Here is a 26,598-nt window from a genome sequence, read left to right as displayed (position 1 = left end):
AATGGACTGACCTCAAACATAATAACGCATAAAACAAAAGGCAACACTTTATTCAAATCAATTTTATTAATTGCATGTATATAATATTGTTTTCATACTATCCCAATAATTATTAAATATCACATGAAAATCTGGTTACAACGGCATCAAAAACTACCACAGATCAAAAATAAGCTTGAACAGTAAAGTTGGACCAAAGATGAGTTGTGTGTGTTGTGTGTGTGTGTGTGTGTCGTGTGATAGTCGATGCAGATTCAGCGACACAGCGACGTTTTCCTCTCACAGTGTGAATTTGGTGCGTTCTTTACTTGACATGACAGCACTACAGCTTGAATAGGACAGACCATAATAAGTACAGTGGACTGCAATATACTGACAATATACCAGGAACAAAATATGCTGAATACTAAATAATGACACATTTATTTTCACAGTAAATACAATATAAATCAGTACAGTATACGTGGGAGTTTATAAAATTCCGTTTGTTTTTTTTGTTGTTGTTTGTTTGTTTGTTTTTTATAAAAATCACTATTTACAAAAACGTCCTGGCCTCGTCCTCCAAATTCACGAGTGGCTGCCGAGAATCTCGTCTAAATTGATGTCTTTCATCCAGTCGTCGTTGCCGGAGTCGGACTTGAGCAGCGAGTCGATGAAGTCCGAGTCCGTGTTGATGCCGGGCACCGTGTTGTCGCCCTCGGGCAGGAAGTCAAAGGTCACGCGGTTGGCGTGAGCCCGGCCGTTCTGGTGGTAGCCGGCCGCGCCGGGGCCGGGCTCGGCAAAGTTCCCCGCCGGCACTCGCTGCTCTGGGGATGCCTGGTTCAGGCTCCCCGCGGCCGACGGAGAGCCCAGGATCGGCTGGCCGGCTCTGGGGCCCGCGGCGTCCCTGAGGGGGAGCCTCCCCGCGTCCGGGGCCACTTGGTTGGGCGGGCCGACGTGCCGGTGCTGGTACGGGTGGTTGGGCAGGTCCAGCTGTGGCTGCAGAGGGTTGGGTAAGCGCCTCAGTCCGCCGGCCGTCACCTGCTTGTTGGCCGAGCCCCAGCCCATGTTGACGTTCGCCATCAAACCCCCGAGACCCTGAGACCCCGGCGGCGCGGGGGAATGCAGCTCGGCTGTCGTCCTCGGATGCTGCACGCCGCCCGCTACGCTGTTCATCCCGAAGGAGGCGCTGTTGTTCGGTCCCAGGAACCTGGGCTTGTGTTGACTCAGTCCTATTTGGTTCTGCTGCTGCTGCTGCTGGAATTGGCCGATGCACGACGTCGGGCCGAATCTGCGCTCCTGCGACGGCGAAGGGTTCATCTTTGAGCCGTGACAGGACATGGACTGAAGGTCGTTCTCCGGACCGTTGGCGGTGGACGACGAGGACGAGTTTTGACCTGAAAGAGAAGAAGAAAAGATGATTAATATCACGGTCACTCATCTCACTCAGGGCCACGTCAGCATAATGGTTTTAAGGCCTTAAATTCAAATTTATGACTTTTTAAGACTTTTTAAGATCCCGTGGATACTCTGTAAATAACTTTCTGTATTTTTTACTTATTCAATTTCACTAGTCGCACGATGATACACTGCCATCTAGTGGCGGGATGCCGTCACTTTGCACTGTGCATTGTGGGAAAAGGTAGTTAACACAGATTTTTAAGATTAATTAATGACTCACGGGCCACATAAAATTACGTGGCGGACCACGTCTGGCCCCCGGGCCTTGAGTTTGACACTATATATATATATAATGCGTGTGTGTGTGTCAGATGAAGAAGAGTTCAGTACCTGTGAAGATGTTTCCCTGCTTCAGTGCGACCAAACTTCTCGACTGTTTATAATCCGGTGGAGGTCTCGTCAGGTGACGGCTGAACTGATCGTGAGCCGTGTCTTTGTCCTGAAGAAGAGACGGAGACAGAGACGTGGACATTAATTATTAAAGTTATATAACGATTAAACATTTCACGTTTGTTTTGAAATCATGTTTTGGCGCCACCTACCGCCAATTTTTTTTTCAAAAATACTGTCAAATCTAAAATATTGTCAAATTTCAGAAGACATAGTATAGTATGATGTTTTTGTCAAATTTTGGACCAAAATTAAAAAAATAAACAAATTGTCAAATTTTGGACGACATAGTATAGTATGACGTTTTTGTCAAATCTTGGACCCAATTTTCTTTCAAAACTATTGTCAAATTTAGGAAGACATAGTATAGTATGATGTTTTTGTCAAATTTTGGACCAAAATTAAAAAAATAAATAAATTGTCAAATTTTGGACGACATAGTATAGTATGACGTTTTTGTCAAATTTTGGACCACATTTATTTATTTTTTATTAAATATTGTCAAATTTCGGAAGACATAGTAAAGTATGATGTTTTTTGTCAAATTTTAGATAAAAACAGCTTTAAAGAAAATGTCAAATTTATGACAACAAACCAAAGTAAGATTTTTTGTCAAATTTTTGGACGACAGTATAGTATGATGTTTTTGTCAAATTTTGGACCACATTCATTTTTTTTTTTTTAAATATTGTCAAATTTCGGAAGACATAGTATAGTATGATGTTTTTTGTCAAATTTTAGATAAAAACAGCTTTAAAGAAAATGTCAAATTTTGGACAACATACCAAAGTAAGATTTTTTGTCAAATCTTTGGACGACATAGTATAGTATGATGTTTTTGTCAAATTTTGGACCAAAATTAAAAGAATAAATAAATTGTCAAATTTTGGACGACATAGTATAGTATGACGTTTTTGTGAAATTTTGGACCAAAATTAAAGAATGAATAAATTGTCAAATTTTGGACGACATAGTATAGTATGACGTTTTTGTCAAATTTTGGACCAAAATTAAAAAATAAATAAATTGTCAAATTTTGGACGACATAGTATAGTATGACGTTTTTGTCAAATTTTGGACCAAAATTAAGAAATAAATAAATTGTCAAATTTTGGACGACATAGTATAGTATGACGTTTTTGTCAAATGTTGGACAAAAATTAAAGAATAAATAAATTGTCAAATTTTGGACGACATAGTATAGTATGACGTTTTTGTCAAATGTTGGACAAAAATTAAAGAATAAATAAATTGTCAAATTTTGGACGACATAGTATAGTATGACTTTTTTGTCAAATTTTAGACCAAAATTAAAAGAATAAATAAATTGTCAAATTTTGGACGACATAGTAAAGTATGACGTTTTTGTCAAATTTTGGACCAAAATTAAAGAATAAATAAATTGTACAATTTTGGACGACATAGTACAGTATGACGTTTTTGTTAAATTTGGCCAAAATTAAAGAATAAATAAATTGTCAAATTTTGGACGACATAGTATAGCATGTCGTTTTTGTCAAATTTTGGACCAATTTTTTTCTCTCCAAAAATGGTCACATTTTGGAGACATAGTATAGTATAACGTACTACATAGTATAGTATGACGTTTGTGTCACGTTTTGGACCAAAAAAATGGTTTTCAAAAAAACTGTCAGATTTTGGACGACATAGTATAGTATGTCGTTTTTGTCAAATTTTGGACCAATTTTTTTTTATCCAATAATTGTCACATTTTGGAGACATAGTATAGTATAACGTACTACATAGTATAGCATGACGTTTGTGTCACATTTTGGACCAAAAAAATGGTTTTCAAAAAAACTGTCAGATTTTGGACGACATAGTATAGTATGTCGTTTTTGTCAATTTTTGGACCAATTTTATTTTATCCAATAATTGTCACATTTTGGAGACATAGTATAGTATAACGTACTACATAGTATAGTATGACGTTTGTGTCACATTTTGGACCAAAAAAATGGTTTTCAAAAAAAACTGTCAGATTTTGGACGACATAGTATAGTATGTCGTTTTTGTCAAATTTTGGACCAATTTTTTTCTCTCCAAAAATGGTCACATTTTGGAGACATAGTATAGTATGACGTACTACATAGTATAGTATGATGTTTTTGTCACGTTTTGGACCAAAAAATGGTTTTCAAAAAAACTGTCAGATTTTGGACGACATAGTATAGTATGTCGTTTTTGTCAAATTTTGGACCAATTTTTTTCTCTCCAAAAATGGTCACATTTTGGAGACATAGTATAGTATAACGTACTACATAGTATAGTATGATGTTTTTGTCACGTTTTGGAACAAAAAATGGTTTTCAAAGAAATTGTCAGATTTTGGACGACATAGTATAGTATGTTGTTTTTGTCAATTTTTGGACCAATTTTTTTTTCTCCAAAAATGGTCACATTTTGGAGACATAGTATAGTAGTACTACATAGTATAGTATGACGTTTGTGTCACGTTTTGGACCAAAAAAATGGTTTTCAAAAAAACTGTCAGATTTTGGACGACATAGTATAGTATGTTGTTTTTGTCAATTTTTGGACCAATTTTTTTTTCTCCAAAAATGGTCACATTTTGGAGACATAGTATAGTATAACGTACTACATAGTATAGTATGACGTTTGTGTCACGTTTTGGACCAAAAAAATGGTTTTCAAAAAAACTGTCAGATTTTGGACGACATAGTATAGTATGTCGTTTTTGTCAAATTTTGGACCAATTTTTTTCTCTCCAAAAATGGTCACATTTTGGAGACATAGTATAGTATAACGTACTACATAGTATAGTATGATGTTTTTGTCACGTTTTGGACCAAAAAATGGTTTTCAAAGAAATTGTCAGATTTTGGACGACATAGTATAGTATGTTGTTTTTGTCAATTTTTGGACCAATTTTTTTTTCTCCAAAAATGGTCACATTTTGGAGACACAGTATAGTATAACGTACTACATAGTATAGTATGATGTTTTTGTCACGTTTTTGGACCAAAAAATGGTTCTCAAAAAAATTGTCAGATTTTGGACGACATAGTATAGTATGTCGTTTTTGTCAATTTTTGGACCAATTTTTTTTTCTCCAAAAATGGTCAAATTTTGGAGACATAGTATAGTATAACGTACTACATAGTATAGTATGACGTTTGTGTCACGTTTTGGACCAAAAAAATGGTTTTCAAAAAAACTGTCAGATTTTGGACGACATAGTATAGTATGTTGTTTTTGTCAATTTTTGGACCAATTTTTTTTTCTCCAACAATGGTCACATTTTGGAGACATAGTATAGTATAACGTACTACATAGTATAGTATGATGTTTTTGTCACGTTTTGGACCAAAAAATGGTTTTCAAAAAAATTGTCAGATTTTGGACGACATAGTATAGTATGTCGTTTTTGTCAATTTTTGGACCAATTTTTTTTTCTCCAAAAATGGTCACATTTTGGAGACATAGTATAGTATAACGTACTACATAGTATAGTATGACGTTTGTGTCACGTTTTGGACCAAAAAAATGGTTTTCAAAAAAACTGTCAGATTTTGGACGACATAGTATAGTATGTCGTTTTTGTCAAATTTTGGACCAATTTTTTTTTCTCCAAAAATGGTCACATTTTGGAGACATAGTATAGTATAACGTACTACATAGTATAGTATGATGTTTTTGTCACGTTTTGGACCAAAAAATGGTTCTCAAAAAAATTGTCAGATTTTGGACGACATAGTATAGTATGTCGTTTTTGTCAAATTTTGGACCAATTTTTTTTTCTCCAAAAATGGTCACATTTTGGAGACATAGTATAGTATAACGTACTACATAGTATAGTATGACGTTTGTGTCACGTTTTGGACCAAAAAAATGGTTTTCAAAAAAACTGTCAGATTTTGGACGACATAGTATAGTATGTCGTTTTTGTCAAATTTTGGACCAATTTTTTTTCTCCAAAAATGGTCACATTTTGGAGACATAGTATAGTATAACGTACTACATAGTATAGTATGACGTTTGTGTCACGTTTTGGACCAAAAAAATGGTTTTCAAAAAAACTGTCAGATTTTGGACGACATAGTCAAGTTTTGGACGACAAAAATTGTCGTTTTTGTCAATTTTTGGACCAATTTTTTTTTCTCCAAAAATGGTCACATTTTGGAGACATAGTATAGTATAACGTACTACATAGTATAGTATGACATTTGTGTCACGTTTTGGACCAAAAAAATGGTTTTCAAAAAAAATAGTATGTGGTTTTTGTCAATTTTTGCACCAATTTTTTTCTCTCCAAAAATGGTCACATTTTGGAGACATATTATAGTTTGATGTACTACATAGTATAGTATGACGTTTTTGTCATGTTTTGGACCAAAAAATGGTTTTCAAAAAAATTGTCAGATTTTGGACGACATAGTATAGTATGTCGTTTTTGTCAATTTTTGGACCAATTTTTTTTCTCCAAAAATGGTCACATTTTGGAGACATAGTATAGTATAACGTACTACATAGTATAGTATGATGTTTTTGTCACGTTTTGGACCAAAAAATGGTTTTCAAAGAAATTGTCAGATTTTGGACGACATAGTATAGTATGTTGTTTTTGTCAATTTTTGGACCAATTTTTTTTTCTCCAAAAATGGTCACATTTTGGAGACATAGTATAGCATAACGTACTACATAGTATAGTATGATGTTTTTGTCACGTTTTGGACCAAAAAATGGTTCTCAAAAAAATTGTCAGATTTTGGACGACATAGTATAGTATGTTGTTTTTGTCAATTTTGGGACCAATTTTTTTTTCTCCAAAAATGGTCACATTTTGGAGACATAGTATAGTATAACGTACTACATGGTATAGTATGATGTTTTTGTCACGTTTTGGACCAAAAAATGGTTCTCAAAAAAATTGTCAGATTTTGGACGACATAGTATAGTATGTCGTTTTTGTCAATTTTTGGACCAATTTTTTTTTCTCCAAAAATGGTCACATTTTGGAGACATAGTATAGTATAACGTACTACATAGTATAGTATGACGTTTGTGTCACGTTTTGGACCAAAAAAATGGTTTTCAAAAAAACTGTCAGATTTTGGACGACATAGTATAGTATGTCGTTTTTGTCAAATTTTGGACCAATTTTTTTTTCTCCAAAAATGGTCACATTTTGGAGACATAGTATAGTATAACGTACTACATAGTATAGTATGACGTTTGTGTCACGTTTTGGACCAAAAAAATGGTTTTCAAAAAAACTGTCAGATTTTGGACGACATAGTATAGTATGTCGTTTTTGTCAATCTTGGACCAATTTTTTTCTCTCCAAAAATGGTCACATTTTGGAGACATAGTATAGTATAACGTACTACATAGTATAGTATGATGTTTTTGTCACGTTTTGGACCAAAAAATGGTTTTCAAAGAAATTGTCAGATTTTGGACGACATAGTATAGTATGTTGTTTTTGTCAATTTTTGGACCAATTTTTTTTTCTCCAAAAATGGTCACATTTTGGAGACATAGTATAGTATAACGTACTACATAGTATAGTATGATGTTTTTGTCACGTTTTGGACCAAAAAATGGTTCTCAAAAAAATTGTCAGATTTTGGACGACATAGTATAGTATGTTGTTTTTGTCAATTTTGGGACCAATTTTTTTTTCTCCAAAAATGGTCACATTTTGGAGACATAGTATAGTATAACGTACTACATAGTATAGTATGATGTTTTTGTCACGTTTTGGACCAAAAAATGGTTCTCAAAAAAATTGTCAGATTTTGGACGACATAGTATAGTATGTCGTTTTTGTCAATTTTTGGACCAATTTTTTTTTCTCCAAAAATGGTCACATTTTGGAGACATAGTATAGTATAACGTACTACATAGTATAGTATGACGTTTGTGTCACGTTTTGGACCAAAAAAATGGTTTTCAAAAAAACTGTCAGATTTTGGACGACATAGTATAGTATGTCGTTTTTGTCAAATTTTGGACCAATTTTTTTTTCTCCAAAAATGGTCACATTTTGGAGACATAGTATAGTATAACGTACTACATAGTATAGTATGACGTTTGTGTCACGTTTTGGACCAAAAAAATGGTTTTCAAAAAAACTGTCAGATTTTGGACGACATAGTATTGTATGTCGTTTTTGTCAATCTTGGACCAATTTTTTTTTCTCCAAAAATGGTCACATTTTGGAGACATAGTATAGTATAACGTACTACATAGTATAGTATGACCTTTTTGTCAAGTTTTGGACCAAAAAATGGTTTTCAAAAAAAATAGTATGTCGTTTTTGTCAATTTTTGCACCAATTTTTTTCTCTCCAAAAATTGTCACATTTTGGAGACATAGTATAGTATAACGTACTACATAGTATAGTATGATGTTTTTGTCACGTTTTGGACCAAAAAATGGTTCTCAAAAAAATTGTCAGATTTTGGACGACATAGTATAGTATGTCGTTTTTGTCAATTTTTGGACCAATTTTTTTTTCTCCAAAAATGGTCACATTTTGGAGACATAGTATAGTATAACGTACTACATAGTATAGTATGACGTTTGTGTCACGTTTTGGACCAAAAAAATGGTTTTCAAAAAACTGTCAGATTTTGGACGACATAGTATAGTATGTCGTTTTTGTCAAATTTTGGACCAATTTTTTTCTCTCCAAAAATGGTCACATTTTGGAGACATAGTATAGTATAACGTACTACATAGTATAGTATGATGTTTTTGTCACGTTTTGGACCAAAAAATGGTTTTCAAAGAAATTGTCAGATTTTGGACGACATAGTATAGTATGTTGTTTTTGTCAATTTTTGGACCAATTTTTTTTTCTCCAAAAATGGTCACATTTTGGAGACATAGTATAGTATAACGTACTACATAGTATAGTATGACGTTTGTGTCACGTTTTGGACCAAAAAAATGGTTTTCAAAAAAACTGTCAGATTTTGGACGACATAGTATAGTATGTCGTTTTTGTCAAATTTTGGACCAATTTTTTTTTCTCCAAAAATGGTCACATTTTGGAGACATAGTATAGTATAACGTACTACATAGTATAGTATGACGTTTGTGTCACGTTTTGGACCAAAAAAATGGTTTTCAAAAAAACTGTCAGATTTTGGACGACATAGTATAGTATAACGTACTACATAGTATAGTATGATGTTTTTGTCACGTTTTGGACCAAAAAATGGTTTTCAAAGAAATTGTCAGATTTTGGACGACATAGTATAGTATGTTGTTTTTGTCAATTTTTGGACCAATTTTTTTTTCTCCAAAAATGGTCACATTTTGGAGACATAGTATAGTATAACGTACTACATAGTATAGTATGATGTTTTTGTCACGTTTTGGACCAAAAAATGGTTCTCAAAAAAATTGTCAGATTTTGGACGACATAGTATAGTATGTTGTTTTTGTCAATTTTGGGACCAATTTTTTTTTCTCCAAAAATGGTCACATTTTGGAGACATAGTATAGTATAACGTACTACATAGTATAGTATGATGTTTTTGTCACGTTTTGGACCAAAAAATGGTTCTCAAAAAAATTGTCAGATTTTGGACGACATAGTATAGTATGTCGTTTTTGTCAATTTTTGGACCAATTTTTTTTTCTCCAAAAATGGTCACATTTTGGAGACATAGTATAGTATAACGTACTACATAGTATAGTATGACGTTTGTGTCACGTTTTGGACCAAAAAAATGGTTTTCAAAAAAACTGTCAGATTTTGGACAACATAGTATAGTATGTCGTTTTTGTCAAATTTTGGTCCAATTTTTTTTTCTCCAAAAATGGTCACATTTTGGAGACATAGTATAGTATAACGTACTACATAGTATAGTATGACGTTTGTGTCACGTTTTGGACCAAAAAAATGGTTTTCAAAAAAACTGTCAGATTTTGGACGACATAGTATAGTATGTCGTTTTTGTCAATCTTGGACCAATTTTTTTTTCTCCAAAAATGGTCACATTTTGGAGACATAGTATAGTATAACGTACTACATAGTATAGTATGACCTTTTTGTCAAGTTTTGGACCAAAAAATGGTTTTCAAAAAAAATAGTATGTCGTTTTTGTCAATTTTTGCACCAATTTTTTTCTCTCCAAAAATTGTCACATTTTGGAGACATAGTATAGTATAACGTACTACATAGTATAGTATGATGTTTTTGTCACGTTTTGGACCAAAAAATGGTTCTCAAAAAAATTGTCAGATTTTGGACGACATAGTATAGTATGTCGTTTTTGTCAAATTTTGGACCAATTTTTTTCTCTCCAAAAATGGTCACATTTTGGAGACATATTATAGTTTGATGTACTACATAGTATAGTATGACGTTTTTGTCATGTTTTGGACCAAAAAATGGTTTTCAAAAAAATTGTCAGATTTTGGACGACATAGTATAGTATGTCGTTTTTGTCAATTTTTGGACCAATTTTTTTTTCTCCAAAAATTGTCACATTTTGGAGACATAGTATAGTATAACGTACTACATAGTATAGTATGACGTTTGTGTCACGTTTTGGACCAAAAAAATGGTTTTCAAAAAAACTGTCAGATTTTGGACGACATAGTATAGTATGTCGTTTTTGTCAAATTTTGGACCAATTTTTTTCTCTCCAAAAATGGTCACATTTTGGAGACATAGTATAGTATAACGTACTACATAGTATAGTATGATGTTTTTGTCACGTTTTGGACCAAAAAATGGTTTTCAAAGAAATTGTCAGATTTTGGACGACATAGTATAGTATGTTGTTTTTGTCAATTTTTGGACCAATTTTTTTTTCTCCAAAAATGGTCACATTTTGGAGACATAGTATAGTATAACGTACTACATAGTATAGTATGATGTTTTTGTCACGTTTTGGACCAAAAAATGGTTCTCAAAAAAATTGTCAGATTTTGGACGACATAGTATAGTATGTCGTTTTTGTCAATTTTTGGACCAATTTTTTTTTCTCCAAAAATGGTCACATTTTGGAGACATAGTATAGTATAACGTACTACATAGTATAGTATGACGTTTGTGTCACGTTTTGGACCAAAAAAATGGTTTTTAAAAAAACTGTCAGATTTTGGACGACATAGTATAGTATGTTGTTTTTGTCAATTTTTGGACCAATTTTTTTTTCTCCAAAAATGGTCACATTTTGGAGACATAGTATAGTATAACGTACTACATAGTATAGTATGATGTTTTTGTCACGTTTTGGACCAAAAAATGGTTCTCAAAAAAATTGTCAGATTTTGGACGACATAGTATAGTATGTCGTTTTTGTCAATTTTTGGACCAATTTTTTTTTCTCCAAAAATGGTCACATTTTGGAGACATAGTATAGTATAACGTACTACATAGTATAGTATGATGTTTTTGTCACGTTTTGGACAAAAAAATGGTTCTCAAAAAAATTGTCAGATTTTGGACGACATAGTATAGTATGTCGTTTTTGTCAATTTTTGGACCAATTTTTTTTTCTCCAAAAATGGTCACATTTTGGAGACATAGTATAGTATAACGTACTACATAGTATAGTATGACGTTTGTGTCACGTTTTGGACCAAAAAAATGGTTTTCAAAAAAACTGTCAGATTTTGGACAACATAGTATAGTATGTCGTTTTTGTCAAATTTTGGACCAATTTTTTTTTCTCCAAAAATGGTCACATTTTGGAGACATAGTATAGTATAACGTACTACATAGTATAGTATGATGTTTTTGTCACGTTTTGGACCAAAAAATGGTTTTCAAAGAAATTGTCAGATTTTGGACGACATAGTATAGTATGTTGTTTTTGTCAATTTTTGGACCAATTTTTTTTTCTCCAAAAATGGTCACATTTTGGAGACATATTATAGTTTGATGTACTACATAGTATAGTATGACGTTTTTGTCACGTTTTGGACCAAAAAATGGTTTTCAAAAAAATTGTCTGATTTTGGACGACATAGTATAGTATGTCGTTTTTGTCAAATTTTGGACCAATTTTTTTTTCTCCAAAAATGGTCACATTTTGGAGACATAGTATAGTATAACGTACTACATAGTATAGTATGACGTTTGTGTCACGTTTTGGACCAAAAAAATGGTTTTCAAAAAAACTGTCAGATTTTGGACGACATAGTATAGTATGTTGTTTTTGTCAAATTTTGGACCAATTTTTTTTTCTACAAAAATGGTCACATTTTGGAGACATAGTATAGTATAACGTACTACATAGTATAGTATGACCTTTTTGTCAAGTTTTGGACCAAAAAATGGTTTTCAAAAAAAATAGTATGTCGTTTTTGTCACGTTTTGGACCAAAAAATGGTTTTCGAAAAAATTGTCAGATTTGGGACGACATAGTATAGTATGTCGTTTTTGTCAATTTTTGCACCAATTTTTTTTTCTCCAAAAATGATCACATTTTGGAGACATAGTATAGTATAACGTACTACATAGTATAGTATGATGTTTTTGTCATGTTTTGGACCAAAAAATGGTTTTCAAAAAAATTGTCAGATTTTGGACGACATAGTATAGTATGTCGTTTTTGTCAATTTTTGGACCAATTTTTTTTTCTCCAAAAATGGTCACATTTTGGAGACATAGTATAGTATAACGTACTACATAGTATAGTATGACGTTTGTGTCACGTTTTGGACCAAAAAAATGGTTTTCAAAAAAACTGTCAGATTTTGGACGACATAGTATAGTATGTCGTTTTTGTCAAATTTTGGACCAATTTTTTTTTCTCCAAAAATGGTCACATTTTGGAGACATAGTATAGTATAACGTACTACATAGTATAGTATGACGTTTGTGTCACGTTTTGGACCAAAAAAATGGTTTTCAAAAAAACTGTCAGATTTTGGACGACATAGTATAGTATGTCGTTTTTGTCAATCTTGGACCAATTTTTTTCTCTCCAAAAATGGTCACATTTTGGAGACATAGTATAGTATAACGTACTACATAGTATAGTATGATGTTTTTGTCACGTTTTGGACCAAAAAATGGTTTTCAAAGAAATTGTCAGATTTTGGACGACATAGTATAGTATGTTGTTTTTGTCAATTTTTGGACCAATTTTTTTTTCTCCAAAAATGGTCACATTTTGGAGACATAGTATAGTATAACGTACTACATAGTATAGTATGATGTTTTTGTCACGTTTTGGACCAAAAAATGGTTCTCAAAAAAATTGTCAGATTTTGGACGACATAGTATAGTATGTTGTTTTTGTCAATTTTGGGACCAATTTTTTTTTCTCCAAAAATGGTCACATTTTGGAGACATAGTATAGTATAACGTACTACATAGTATAGTATGATGTTTTTGTCACGTTTTGGACCAAAAAATGGTTTTCAAAGAAATTGTCAGATTTTGGACGACATAGTATAGTATGTCGTTTTTGTCAATTTTTGGACCAATTTTTTTTTCTCCAAAAATGGTCACATTTTGGAGACATATTATAGTTTGATGTACTACATAGTATAGTATGACGTTTTTGTCACGTTTTGGACCAAAAAATGGTTTTCAAAAAAATTGTCTGATTTTGGACGACATAGTATAGTATGTCGTTTTTGTCAAATTTTGGACCAATTTTTTTTTCTCCAAAAATGGTCACATTTTGGAGACATAGTATAGTATAACGTACTACATAGTATAGTATGACGTTTGTGTCACGTTTTGGACCAAAAAAATGGTTTTCAAAAAAACTGTCAGATTTTGGACGACATAGTATAGTATGTTGTTTTTGTCAAATTTTGGACCAATTTTTTTTTCTACAAAAATGGTCACATTTTGGAGACATAGTATAGTATAACGTACTACATAGTATAGTATGACCTTTTTGTCAAGTTTTGGACCAAAAAATGGTTTTCAAAAAAAATAGTATGTCGTTTTTGTCACGTTTTGGACCAAAAAATGGTTTTCGAAAAAATTGTCAGATTTGGGACGACATAGTATAGTATGTCGTTTTTGTCAATTTTTGCACCAATTTTTTTTTCTCCAAAAATGATCACATTTTGGAGACATAGTATAGTATAACGTACTACATAGTATAGTATGATGTTTTTGTCATGTTTTGGACCAAAAAAATGGTTTTCAAAAAAACTGTCAGATTTTGGACGACATAGTATAGTATGTCGTTTTTGTCAAATTTTGGACCAATTTTTTTTTCTACAAAAATGGTCACATTTTGGAGACATAGTATAGTATAACGTACTACATAGTATAGTATGACCTTTTTGTCAAGTTTTGGACCAAAAAATGGTTTTCAAAAAAAATAGTATGTCGTTTTTGTCACGTTTTGGACCAAAAAATGGTTTTCGAAAAAATTGTCAGATTTGGGACGACATAGTATAGTATGTCGTTTTTGTCAATTTTTGCACCAATTTTTTTTTCTCCAAAAATGATCACATTTTGGAGACATAGTATAGTATAACGTACTACATAGTATAGTATGACGTTTGTGTCACGTTTTGGACCAAAAAAATGGTTTTCAAAAAAACTGTCAGATTTTGGACGACATAGTATAGTATGTCGTTTTTGTCAAATTTTGGACCAATTTTTTTTTCTCCAAAAATGGTCACATTTTGGAGACATAGTATAGTATAACGTACTACATAGTATAGTATGACGTTTGTGTCACGTTTTGGACCAAAAAAATGGTTTTCAAAAAAACTGTCAGATTTTGGACGACATAGTATAGTATGTCGTTTTTGTCAATCTTGGACCAATTTTTTTTCTCCAAAAATGGTCACATTTTGGAGACATAGTATAGTATAACGTACTACATAGTATAGTATGATGTTTTTGTCACGTTTTGGACCAAAAAATGGTTTTCAAAGAAATTGTCAGATTTTGGACGACATAGTATAGTATGTTGTTTTTGTCAATTTTTGGACCAATTTTTTTTTCTCCAAAAATGGTCACATTTTGGAGACATAGTATAGTATAACGTACTACATAGTATAGTATGATGTTTTTGTCACGTTTTGGACCAAAAAATGGTTCTCAAAAAAATTGTCAGATTTTGGACGACATAGTATAGTATGTTGTTTTTGTCAATTTTGGGACCAATTTTTTTTTCTCCAAAAATGGTCACATTTTGGAGACATAGTATAGTATAACGTACTACATAGTATAGTATGATGTTTTTGTCACGTTTTGGACCAAAAAATGGTTCTCAAAAAAATTGTCAGATTTTGGACGACATAGTATAGTATGTCGTTTTTGTCAATTTTTGGACCAATTTTTTTTTCTCCAAAAATGGTCACATTTTGGAGACATAGTATAGTATAACGTACTACATAGTATAGTATGACGTTTGTGTCACGTTTTGGACCAAAAAAATGGTTTTCAAAAAAACTGTCAGATTTTGGACGACATAGTATAGTATGTCGTTTTTGTCAAATTTTGGACCAATTTTTTTTTCTCCAAAAATGGTCACATTTTGGAGACATAGTATAGTATAACGTACTACATAGTATAGTATGACGTTTGTGTCACGTTTTGGACCAAAAAAATGGTTTTCAAAAAAACTGTCAGATTTTGGACGACATAGTATTGTATGTCGTTTTTGTCAATCTTGGACGAATTTTTTTTTCTCCAAAAATGGTCACATTTTGGAGACATAGTATAGTATAACGTACTACATAGTATAGTATGACCTTTTTGTCAAGTTTTGGACCAAAAAATGGTTTTCAAAAAAAATAGTATGTCGTTTTTGTCAATTTTTGCACCAATTTTTTTCTCTCCAAAAATTGTCACATTTTGGAGACATAGTATAGTATAACGTACTACATAGTATAGTATGATGTTTTTGTCACGTTTTGGACCAAAAAATGGTTCTCAAAAAAATTGTCAGATTTTGGACGACATAGTATAGTATGTCGTTTTTGTCAAATTTTGGACCAATTTTTTTCTCTCCAAAAATGGTCACATTTTGGAGACATATTATAGTTTGATGTACTACATAGTATAGTATGATGTTTTTGTCATGTTTTGGACCAAAAAATGGTTTTCAAAAAAATTGTCAGATTTTGGACGACATAGTATAGTATGTCGTTTTTGTCAATTTTTGGACCAATTTTTTTTTCTCCAAAAATGGTCACATTTTGGAGACATAGTATAGTATAACGTACTACATAGTATAGTATGACGTTTGTGTCACGTTTTGGACCAAAAAAATGGTTTTCAAAAAAACTGTCAGATTTTGGACGACATAGTATAGTATGTCGTTTTTGTCAAATTTTGGACCAATTTTTTTTTCTCCAAAAATGGTCACATTTTGGAGACATAGTATAGTATAACGTACTACATAGTATAGTATGATGTTTTTGTCACGTTTTGGACCAAAAAATGGTTTTCAAAGAAATTGTCAGATTTTGGACGACATAGTATAGTATGTTGTTTTTGTCAATTTTTGGACCAATTTTTTTTTCTCCAAAAATGGTCACATTTTGGAGACATAGTATAGTATAACGTACTACATAGTATAGTATGACGTTTGTGTCACGTTTTGGACCAAAAAAATGGTTTTCAAAAAAACTGTCAGATTTTGGACGACATAGTATAGTATGTCGTTTTTGTCAAATTTTGGACCAATTTTTTTTTCTCCAAAAATGGTCACATTTTGGAGACATAGTATAGTATAACGTACTACATAGTATAGTATGACGTTTGTGTCACGTTTTGGACCAAAAAAATGGTTTTCAAAAAAACTGTCAGATTTTGGACGACATAGTATAGTATGTTGTTTTTGTCAATCTTGGACCAATTTTTTTCTCTCCAAAAATGGTCACATTTTGGAGACATAGTATAGTATAACGTACTACATAGTATAGTATGATGTTTTTGTCACGTTTTGGACCAAAAAATGGTTTTCAAAGAAATTGTCAGATTTTGGACGACATAGTATAGTATGTTGTTTTTGTCAATTTTTGGACCAATTTTTTTTTCTCCAAAAATGGTCACATTTTGGAGACATAGTATAGTATAACGTACTACATAGTATAGTATGATGTTTTTGTCACGTTTTGGACCAAAAAATGGTTCTCAAAAAAATTGTCAGATTTTGGACGACATAGTATAGTATGTTGTTTTTGTCAATTTTGGGACCAATTTTTTTTTCTCCAAAAATGGTCACATTTTGGAGACATAGTATAGTATAACGTACTACATAGTATAGTATGATGTTTTTGTCACGTTTTGGACCAAAAAAATGGTTTTCAAAAAAACTGTCAGATTTTGGACGACATAGTATAGTATGTCGTTTTTGTCAATCTTGGACCAATTTTTTTTTCTCCAAAAATGGTCACATTTTGGAGACATAGTATAGTATAACGTACTACATAGTATAGTATGACCTTTTTGTCAAGTTTTGGACCAAAAAATGGTTTTCAAAAAAAATAGTATGTCGTTTTTGTCAATTTTTGCACCAATTTTTTTCTCTCCAAAAATTGTCACATTTTGGAGACATAGTATAGTATAACGTACTACATAGTATAGTATGATGTTTTTGTCACGTTTTGGACCAAAAAATGGTTCTCAAAAAAATTGTCAGATTTTGGACGACATAGTATAGTATGTCGTTTTTGTCAAATTTTGGACCAATTTTTTTCTCTCCAAAAATGGTCACATTTTGGAGACATATTATAGTTTGATGTACTACATAGTATAGTATGACGTTTTTGTCATGTTTTGGACCAAAAAATGGTTTTCAAAAAAATTGTCAGATTTTGGACGACATAGTATAGTATGTCGTTTTTGTCAATTTTTGGACCAATTTTTTTTTCTCCAAAAATTGTCACATTTTGGAGACATAGTATAGTATAACGTACTACATAGTATAGTATGACGTTTGTGTCACGTTTTGGACCAAAAAAATGGTTTTCAAAAAAACTGTCAGATTTTGGACGACATAGTATAGTATGTCGTTTTTGTCAAATTTTGGACCAATTTTTTTCTCTCCAAAAATGGTCACATTTTGGAGACATAGTATAGTATAACGTACTACATAGTATAGTATGATGTTTTTGTCACGTTTTGGACCAAAAAATGGTTTTCAAAGAAATTGTCAGATTTTGGACGACATAGTATAGTATGTTGTTTTTGTCAATTTTTGGACCAATTTTTTTTCTCCAAAAATGGTCACATTTTGGAGACATAGTATAGTATAACGTACTACATAGTATAGTATGATGTTTTTGTCACGTTTTGGACCAAAAAATGGTTCTCAAAAAAATTGTCAGATTTTGGACGACATAGTATAGTATGTCGTTTTTGTCAATTTTTGGACCAATTTTTTTTTCTCCAAAAATGGTCACATTTTGGAGACATAGTATAGTATAACGTACTACATAGTATAGTATGACGTTTGTGTCACGTTTTGGACCAAAAAAATGGTTTTCAAAAAAACTGTCAGATTTTGGACGACATAGTATAGTATGTTGTTTTTGTCAATTTTTGGACCAATTTTTTTTTCTCCAAAAATGGTCACATTTTGGAGACATAGTATAGTATAACGTACTACTAAGCCACAGGGGCAGCTGTGGCTTAGTGGTTAGGGCTTCGAGCTCGAGACCGGAAGGTAGCCGGTTCAATCCCCGACCAGTCCACAGCTGAAGTGCTGTTGAGCAAGGCACCTAACCCCCTCACTGCTACCCGAGCGCCGCTCACTGGCATGGCAGCTCACTGCGCTGGGTTACATGTTCTACACCTCACTGTTTTTGTCACGTTTTGGACCAAAAAATGGTTTTCAAAAAAACTGTCAGATTTTGGACGACATAGTATATGTCGTTTTTGTCAAATTTTGGACCAATTTTTTTCTCTCCAAAAATGGTCACATTTTGGAGACATAGTATAGTATAACGTACTACATAGTATAGTATGATGTTTTTGTCACGTTTTGGACCAAAAAATGGTTTTCAAAGAAATTGTCAGATTTTGGACGACATAGTATAGTATGTTGTTTTTGTCAATTTTTGGACCAATTTTTTTTTCTCCAAATATGTCACATTTTGGAGACATAGTATAGTATAATGTACTACATAGTATAGTATGATGTTTTTGTCACGTTTTGGACCAAAAAATGGTTCTCAAAAAAATTGTCAGATTTTGGACGACATAGTATAGTATGTCGTTTTTGTCAATTTTTGGACCAATTTTTTTTTCTCCAAAAATGGTCAAATTTTGGAGACATAGTATAGTATAACGTACTACATAGTATAGTATGATGTTTTTGTCACGTTTTGGACAAAAAAATGGTTCTCAAAAAAATTGTCAGATTTTGGACGACATAGTATAGTATGTCGTTTTTGTCAATTTTTGGACCAATTTTTTTTTCTCCAAAAATGGTCACATTTTGGAGACATAGTATAGTATAACGTACTACATAGTATAGTATGACGTTTGTGTCACGTTTTGGACCAAAAAAATGGTTTTCAAAAAAACTGTCAGATTTTGGACAACATAGTATAGTATGTCGTTTTTGTCAAATTTTGGACCAATTTTTTTTTCTCCAAAAATGGTCACATTTTGGAGACATAGTATAGTATAACGTACTACATAGTATAGTATGATGTTTTTGTCACGTTTTGGACCAAAAAATGGTTTTCAAAGAAATTGTCAGATTTTGGACGACATAGTATAGTATGTTGTTTTTGTCAATTTTTGGACCAATTTTTTTTTCTCCAAAAATGGTCACATTTTGGAGACATATTATAGTTTGATGTACTACATAGTATAGTATGACGTTTTTGTCACGTTTTGGACCAAAAAATGGTTTTCAAAAAAATTGTCTGATTTTGGACGACATAGTATAGTATGTCGTTTTTGTCAAATTTTGGACCAATTTTTTTTTCTCCAAAAATGGTCACATTTTGGAGACATAGTATAGTATAACGTACTACATAGTATAGTATGACGTTTGTGTCACGTTTTGGACCAAAAAAATGGTTTTCAAAAAAACTGTCAGATTTTGGACGACATAGTATAGTATGTTGTTTTTGTCAAATTTTGGACCAATTTTTTTTTCTACAAAAATGGTCACATTTTGGAGACATAGTATAGTATAACGTACTACATAGTATAGTATGACCTTTTTGTCAAGTTTTGGACCAAAAAATGGTTTTCAAAAAAAATAGTATGTCGTTTTTGTCACGTTTTGGACCAAAAAATGGTTTTCGAAAAAATTGTCAGATTTGGGACGACATAGTATAGTATGTCGTTTTTGTCAATTTTTGCACCAATTTTTTTTTCTCCAAAAATGATCACATTTTGGAGACATAGTATAGTATAACGTACTACATAGTATAGTATGATGTTTTTGTCATGTTTTGGACCAAAAAATGGTTTTCAAAAAAATTGTCAGATTTTGGACGACATAGTATAGTATGTCGTTTTTGTCAATTTTTGGACCAATTTTTTTTTCTCCAAAAATGGTCACATTTTGGAGGCATAGTATAGTATAATGTACTACATAGTATAGTATGACGTTTGTGTCACGTTTTGGACCAAAAAAATGGTTTTCAAAAAAACTGTCAGATTTTGGACGACATAGTATAGTATGTCGTTTTTGTCAAATTTTGGACCAATTTTTTTCTCTCCAAAAATGGTCACATTTTGGAGACATAGTATAGTATAACGTACTACATAGTATAGTATGATGTTTTTGTCACGTTTTGGACCAAAAAATGGTTTTCAAAAAAACTGTCAGATTTTGGACGACATAGTATAGTATGTCGTTTTTGTCAAATTTTGGACCAATTTTTTTTTCTCCAAAAATGGTCACATTTTGGAGACATAGTATAGTATAACGTACTACATAGTATAGTATGACGTTTGTGTCACGTTTTGGACCAAAAAAATGGTTTTCAAAAAAACTGTCAGATTTTGGACGACATAGTATAGTATGTCGTTTTTGTCAAATTTTGGACCAATTTTTTTTTATCCAATAATTGTCACATTTTGGAGACATAGTATAGTATAACGTACTACATAGTATAGTATGACGTTTGTGTCACATTTTGGACCAAAAAAATGGTTTTCAAAAAAACTGTCAGATTTTGGACGACATAGTATAGTATGTCGTTTTTGTCAAATTTTGGACCAATTTTTTTTTCTCCAAAAATTGTCACATTTTGGAGACATAGTATAGTATAACGTACTACATAGTATAGTATGACCTTTTTGTCAAGTTTTGGACCAAAAAAATGGTTTTCAAAAAAAATAGTATGTCGTTTTTGTCAAATTTTGGACCAATTTTTTTTTCTCCAAAAATGGTCACATTTTGGAGACATAGTATAGTATAACGTACTACATAGTATAGTATGACGTTTTTGTCACGTTTTGGACCAAAAAATGGTTTTCGAAAAAATTGTCAGATTTGGGACGACATAGTATAGTATGTCGTTTTTGTCAATTTTTGCACCAATTTTTTTTTCTCCAAAAATGGTCACATTTTGGAGGCATAGTATAGTATAATGTACTACATAGTATAGTATGACGTTTGTGTCACGTTTTGGAACAAAAAAATGGTTTTCAAAAAAACTGTCAGATTTTGGACGACATAGTATAGTATGTCGTTTTTGTCAAATTTTGGACCAATTTTTTTTTATCCAATAATTGTCACATTTTGGAGACATAGTATAGTATAACGTACTACATAGTATAGTATGACGTTTGTGTCACATTTTGGACCAAAAAAATGGTTTTCAAAAAAACTGTCAGATTTTGGACGACATAGTATAGTATGTCGTTTTTGTCAAATTTTGGACCAATTTTTTTTTCTCCAAAAATGGTCACATTTTGGAGACATAGTATAGTATAACGTACTACATAGTATAGTATGACGTTTTTGTCACGTTTTGGACCAAAAAATGGTTTTCGAAAAAATTGTCAGATTTGGGACGACATAGTATAGTATGTCGTTTTTGTCAATTTTTGCACCAATTTTTTTTTCTCCAAAAATGGTCACATTTTGGAGACATAGTATAGTATAACGTACTACATAGTATAGTATGAAGTTTTTGTCATGTTTTGGACCAAAAAATGGTTTTCAAAAAAATTGTCAGATTTTGGACGACATAGTATAGTATGTCGTTTTTGTCAATTTTTGGACCAATTTTTTTTTCTCCAAAAATGGTCACATTTTGGAGGCATAGTATAGTATAACGTACTACATAGTATAGTATGACGTTTGTGTCACGTTTTGGACCAAAAAAATGGTTTTCAAAAAAACTGTCAGATTTTGGACGACATAGTATAGTATGTCGTTTTTGTCAAATTTTGGACCAATTTTTTTTTCTCCAAAAATGATCACATTTTGGAGACATAGTATAGTATAACGTACTACATAGTATAGTATGACGTTTGTGTCACATTTTGGACCAAAAAAATGGTTTTCAAAAAAACTGTCAGATTTTGGACGACATAGTATAGTATGTCGTTTTTGTCAATTTTTGGACCAATTTTATTTTCTCCAAAAATGGTCACATTTTGGAGACATAGTATAGTATAACGTACTACATAGTATAGTATGACGTTTGTGTCACGTTTTGGACCAAAAAAATGGTTTTCAAAAAAACTGTCAGATTTTGGACGACATAGTATAGTATGTCGTTTTTGCCAAATTTTGGACCAATTTTTTTTTCTCCAAAAATGGTCACATTTTGGAGACATAGTATAGTATAACGTACTACATAGTATAGTATGACCTTTTTGTCAAGTTTTGGACCAAAAAATGGTTTTCAAAAAAAATAGTATGTCGTTTTTGTCAATTTTTGGACCAATTTTTTTTCTCTCCAAAAATGGTCACATTTTGGAGACATATTATAGTTTGATGTACTACATAGTATAGTATGACGTTTTTGTCACGTTTTGGACCAAAAAATGGTTTTCAAAAAAATTGTCTGATTTTGGACGACATAGTATAGTATGTCGTTTTTGTCAAATTTTGGACCAATTTTTTTTTCTCCAAAAATGGTCACATTTTGGAGACATAGTATAGTATAACGTACTACATAGTATAGTATGAAGTTTTTGTCATGTTTTGGACCAAAAAATGGTTTTCAAAAAAATTGTCAGATTTTGGACGACATAGTATAGTATGTCGTTTTTGTCAATTTTTGGAACAATTTTTTTTTCTCCAAAAATGGTCACATTTTGGAGGCATAGTATAGTATAATGTACTACATAGTATAGTATGACGTTTGTGTCACGTTTTGGACCAAAAAAATGGTTTTCAAAAAAACTGTCAGATTTTGGACGACATAGTATAGTATGTCGTTTTTGTCAAATTTTGGACCAATTTTTTTCTCTCCAAAAATGGTCACATTTTGGAGACATAGTATAGTATAACGTACTACATAGTATAGTATGATGTTTTTGTCACGTTTTGGACCAAAAAATGGTTTTCAAAAAAACTGTCAGATTTTGGACGACATAGTATAGTATGTCGTTTTTGTCAATTTTTGGACCAATTTTTTTTTATCCAATAATTGTCACATTTTGGAGACATAGTATAGTATAACGTACTACATAGTATAGTATGACGTTTGTGTCACATTTTGGACCAAAAAAATGGTTTTCAAAAAAACTGTCAGATTTTGGACGACATAGTATAGTATGTCGTTTTTGTCACATTTTGGACCAATTTTTTTTCTCCAAAAATGGTCACATTTTGGAGACATAGTATAGTATAACGTACTACATAGTATAGTATGATGTTTTTGTCACGTTTTGGACCAAAAAATGGTTTTCAAAAAAATTGTCAGATTTTGGACGACATAGTATAGTATGTCGTTTTTGTCAATTTTTGGACCAATTTTTTTTTCTCCAAAAATGGTCACATTTTGGAGACATAGTATAGTATAACGTACTACATAGTATAGTATGACCTTTTTGTCAAGTTTTGGACCAAAAAATGGTTTTCAAAAAAAATAGTATGTCGTTTTTGTCAATTTTTGCACCAATTTTTTTTCTCTCCAAAAATGGTCACATTTTGGAGACATATTATAGTTTGATGTACTACATAGTATAGTATGACGTTTTTGTCACGTTTTGGACCAAAAAATGGTTTTCAAAAAAACTGTCAGATTTTGGACGACATAGTATAGTATGTCGTTTTTGTCAATTTTTGGACCAATTTTATTTTCTCCAAAAATGGTCACATTTTGGAGACATAGTATAGTATAACGTACTACATAGTATAGTATGACGTTTGTGTCACGTTTTGGACCAAAAAAATGGTTTTCAAAGAAATTGTCAGATTTTGGACGACATAGTATAGTATGTCGTTTTTGTCAATTTTTGGACCAATTTTTTTTTCTCCAAAAATGGTCACATTTTGGAGACATAGTATAGTATAACGTACTACATAGTATAGTATGACCTTTTTGTCAAGTTTTGGACCAAAAAATGGTTTTCAAAAAAAATAGTATGTCGTTTTTGTCAATTTTTGCACCAATTTTTTTTCTCTCCAAAAATGGTCACATTTTGGAGACATAGTATAGTATAACGTACTACATAGTATAGTATGACGTTTTTGTCACGTTTTGGACCAAAAAGTGGTTTTCAAAAAAATTGTCTGATTTTGGACGACATAGTATAGTATGTCGTTTTTGTCAAATTTTGGACCAATTTTTTTTTCTCCAAAAATGGTCACATTTTGGAGACATAGTATAGTATAACGTACTACATAGTATAGTATGATGTTTTTGTCATGTTTTGGACCAAAAAATGGTTTTCAAAAAAATTGTCAGATTTTGGACGACATAGTATAGTATGTCGTTTTTGTCAATTTTTGGACCAATTTTTTTTTCTCCAAAAATGGTCACATTTTGGAGGCATAGTATAGTATAATGTACTACATAGTATAGTATGACGTTTGTGTCACGTTTTGGACCAAAAAATGGTTTTCAAAAAAACTGTCAGATTTTGGACGACATAGTATAGTATGTCGTTTTTGTCAAATTTTGGACCAATTTTTTTTTCTCCAAAAATGGTCACATTTTGGAGACATAGTATAGTATAACGTACTACATAGTATAGTATGAAGTTTTTGTCATGTTTTGGACCAAAAAATGGTTTTCAAAAAAATTGTCAGATTTTGGACGACATAGTATAGTATGTCGTTTTTGTCAATTTTTGGACCAATTTTTTTTTCTCCAAAAATGGTCACATTTTGGAGGCATAGTATAGTATAATGTACTACATAGTATAGTATGACGTTTGTGTCACGTTTTGGACCAAAAAAATGGTTTTCAAAAAAACTGTCAGATTTTGGACGACATAGTATAGTATGTCGTTTTTGTCAAATTTTGGACCAATTTTTTTCTCTCCAAAAATGGTCACATTTTGGAGACATAGTATAGTATAACGTACTACATAGTATAGTATGATGTTTTTGTCACGTTTTGGACCAAAAAATGGTTTTCAAAAAAACTGTCAGATTTTGGACGACATAGTATAGTATGTCGTTTTTGTCAATTTTTGGACCAATTTTTTTTTCTCCAAAAATGGTCACATTTTGGAGACATAGTATAGTATAACTAACTACATAGTATAGTATGACGTTTGTGTCACGTTTTGGACCAAAAAAATGGTTTTCAAAAAAACTGTCAGATTTTATTAAAAGAATAAATAAATTGTACAATTTTGGACGACAGTATAGTATGACGTTTTTGTCAAATTTTGGACCAAAATTAAAAAATAAATAAATTGTCAAATTTTGGAAGACATAGTATAATATGAAGTTTTTGTCAAATTTTGGACCAAAATTAAAAGAATAAATAAATTGTCAAATTTTGGACGACATAGTATAGTATGACGTTTTTGTCAAATGTTGGACCAAAATTAAAGAATAAATAAATTGTCAAATCTTGGACGACATAGTATAGTATGACGTTTTTGTCAAATGTCGGACCAAAATTAAAGAATAAATAAATTGTACAATTTTGGACGACATAGTATAGTATGACGTTTTTGTCAAATGTTGGACCAAAATTAAAGAATAAATAAATTGTCAAATTTTGGACGACATAGTATAGTATGACGTTTTTGTCAAATTTTGGACCAAAATTAAAGAATAAATAAATTGTACAATTTTGGACGACATAGTATAGTATGACGTTTTTGTCGAATTTTGGACCAAAATTAAAAAATAAATAAATTGTCAAATTTTGGACGACATAGTATAGTATGACGTTTTTGTCGAATTTTGGACCAAAATTAAAAGAATAAATAAATTGTCAAATTTAGGACGACATAGTATAGTATGACGTTTTTGTCAAATTTGGCCAAAATTAAAGAATAAATAAATTGTACAATTTTGGACGACATAGTGTAGTATGACGTTTTTGTCGAATTTTGGACCAAAATTAAAGGAATAAATAAATTGTCAAATTTAGGACGACATAGTATAGTATCACGTTTTTGTCGAATTTTGGACCAAAATTAAAGAATAAATAAATTGTCAAATTTTGGACGACATAGTATAGTATGACGTTTTTGTCGAATTTTGGACCAAAATTAAAAGAATAAATGAATTGTCAAATTTTGGACGACATAGTATAGTATGACGTTTTTGTCGAATTTTGAACCAAAATTAAAAAATAAATAAATTGTCAAATTTTGGACGACATAGTATAGTATGACGTTTTTGTCAAATGTTGGACCAAAATTAAAGAATAAATAAATTGACAAATTTTGGACGACATAGTATAGTATGACGTTTTTGTCAAATTTTG

At 31.5% G+C, this 26,598-nt stretch overlaps 2 protein-coding genes across 2 annotated transcripts in view; one reads left to right on the top strand and one right to left on the bottom strand.

Annotated features, from left to right (window-relative positions):
- The window catches only part of LOC310924610 (transcriptional coactivator YAP1-like), a gene marked incomplete at its 3' end in the record, with an annotated part of 29,396 nt that extends 29,059 nt beyond the window's left edge, over positions 1–337 (top strand). The window contains 1 exon segment of the mRNA XM_083886398.1: positions 321–337. Within this exon segment, the coding sequence (XP_083742524.1) occupies positions 321–337 (17 nt within the window).
- Positions 338–350: 13 nt separating this feature from the next.
- maml2 (mastermind like transcriptional coactivator 2) overlaps positions 351–26,598 on the bottom strand; it is a gene marked incomplete at its 5' end in the record, with an annotated part of 46,074 nt that continues 19,826 nt past the window's right edge. Inside the window, 2 exons of the mRNA XM_083886397.1 lie at positions 351–1,376; positions 1,771–1,879. Coding sequence (XP_083742523.1) covers positions 568–1,376; positions 1,771–1,879 — 918 coding nt within the window. The 3' untranslated portion in view covers positions 351–567. The remainder of the gene's footprint in view (positions 1,377–1,770; positions 1,880–26,598) is intronic.

This window comes from Microchirus variegatus, assembly GCF_963457635.1.
Source record: "Microchirus variegatus genome assembly, chromosome: 3".
NCBI lineage: Eukaryota > Metazoa > Chordata > Actinopteri > Pleuronectiformes > Soleidae > Microchirus > Microchirus variegatus.
The sequence above is the reverse complement of the archived record's forward strand: the minus strand, read 5'-3'. Positions and strand labels throughout refer to the sequence as shown.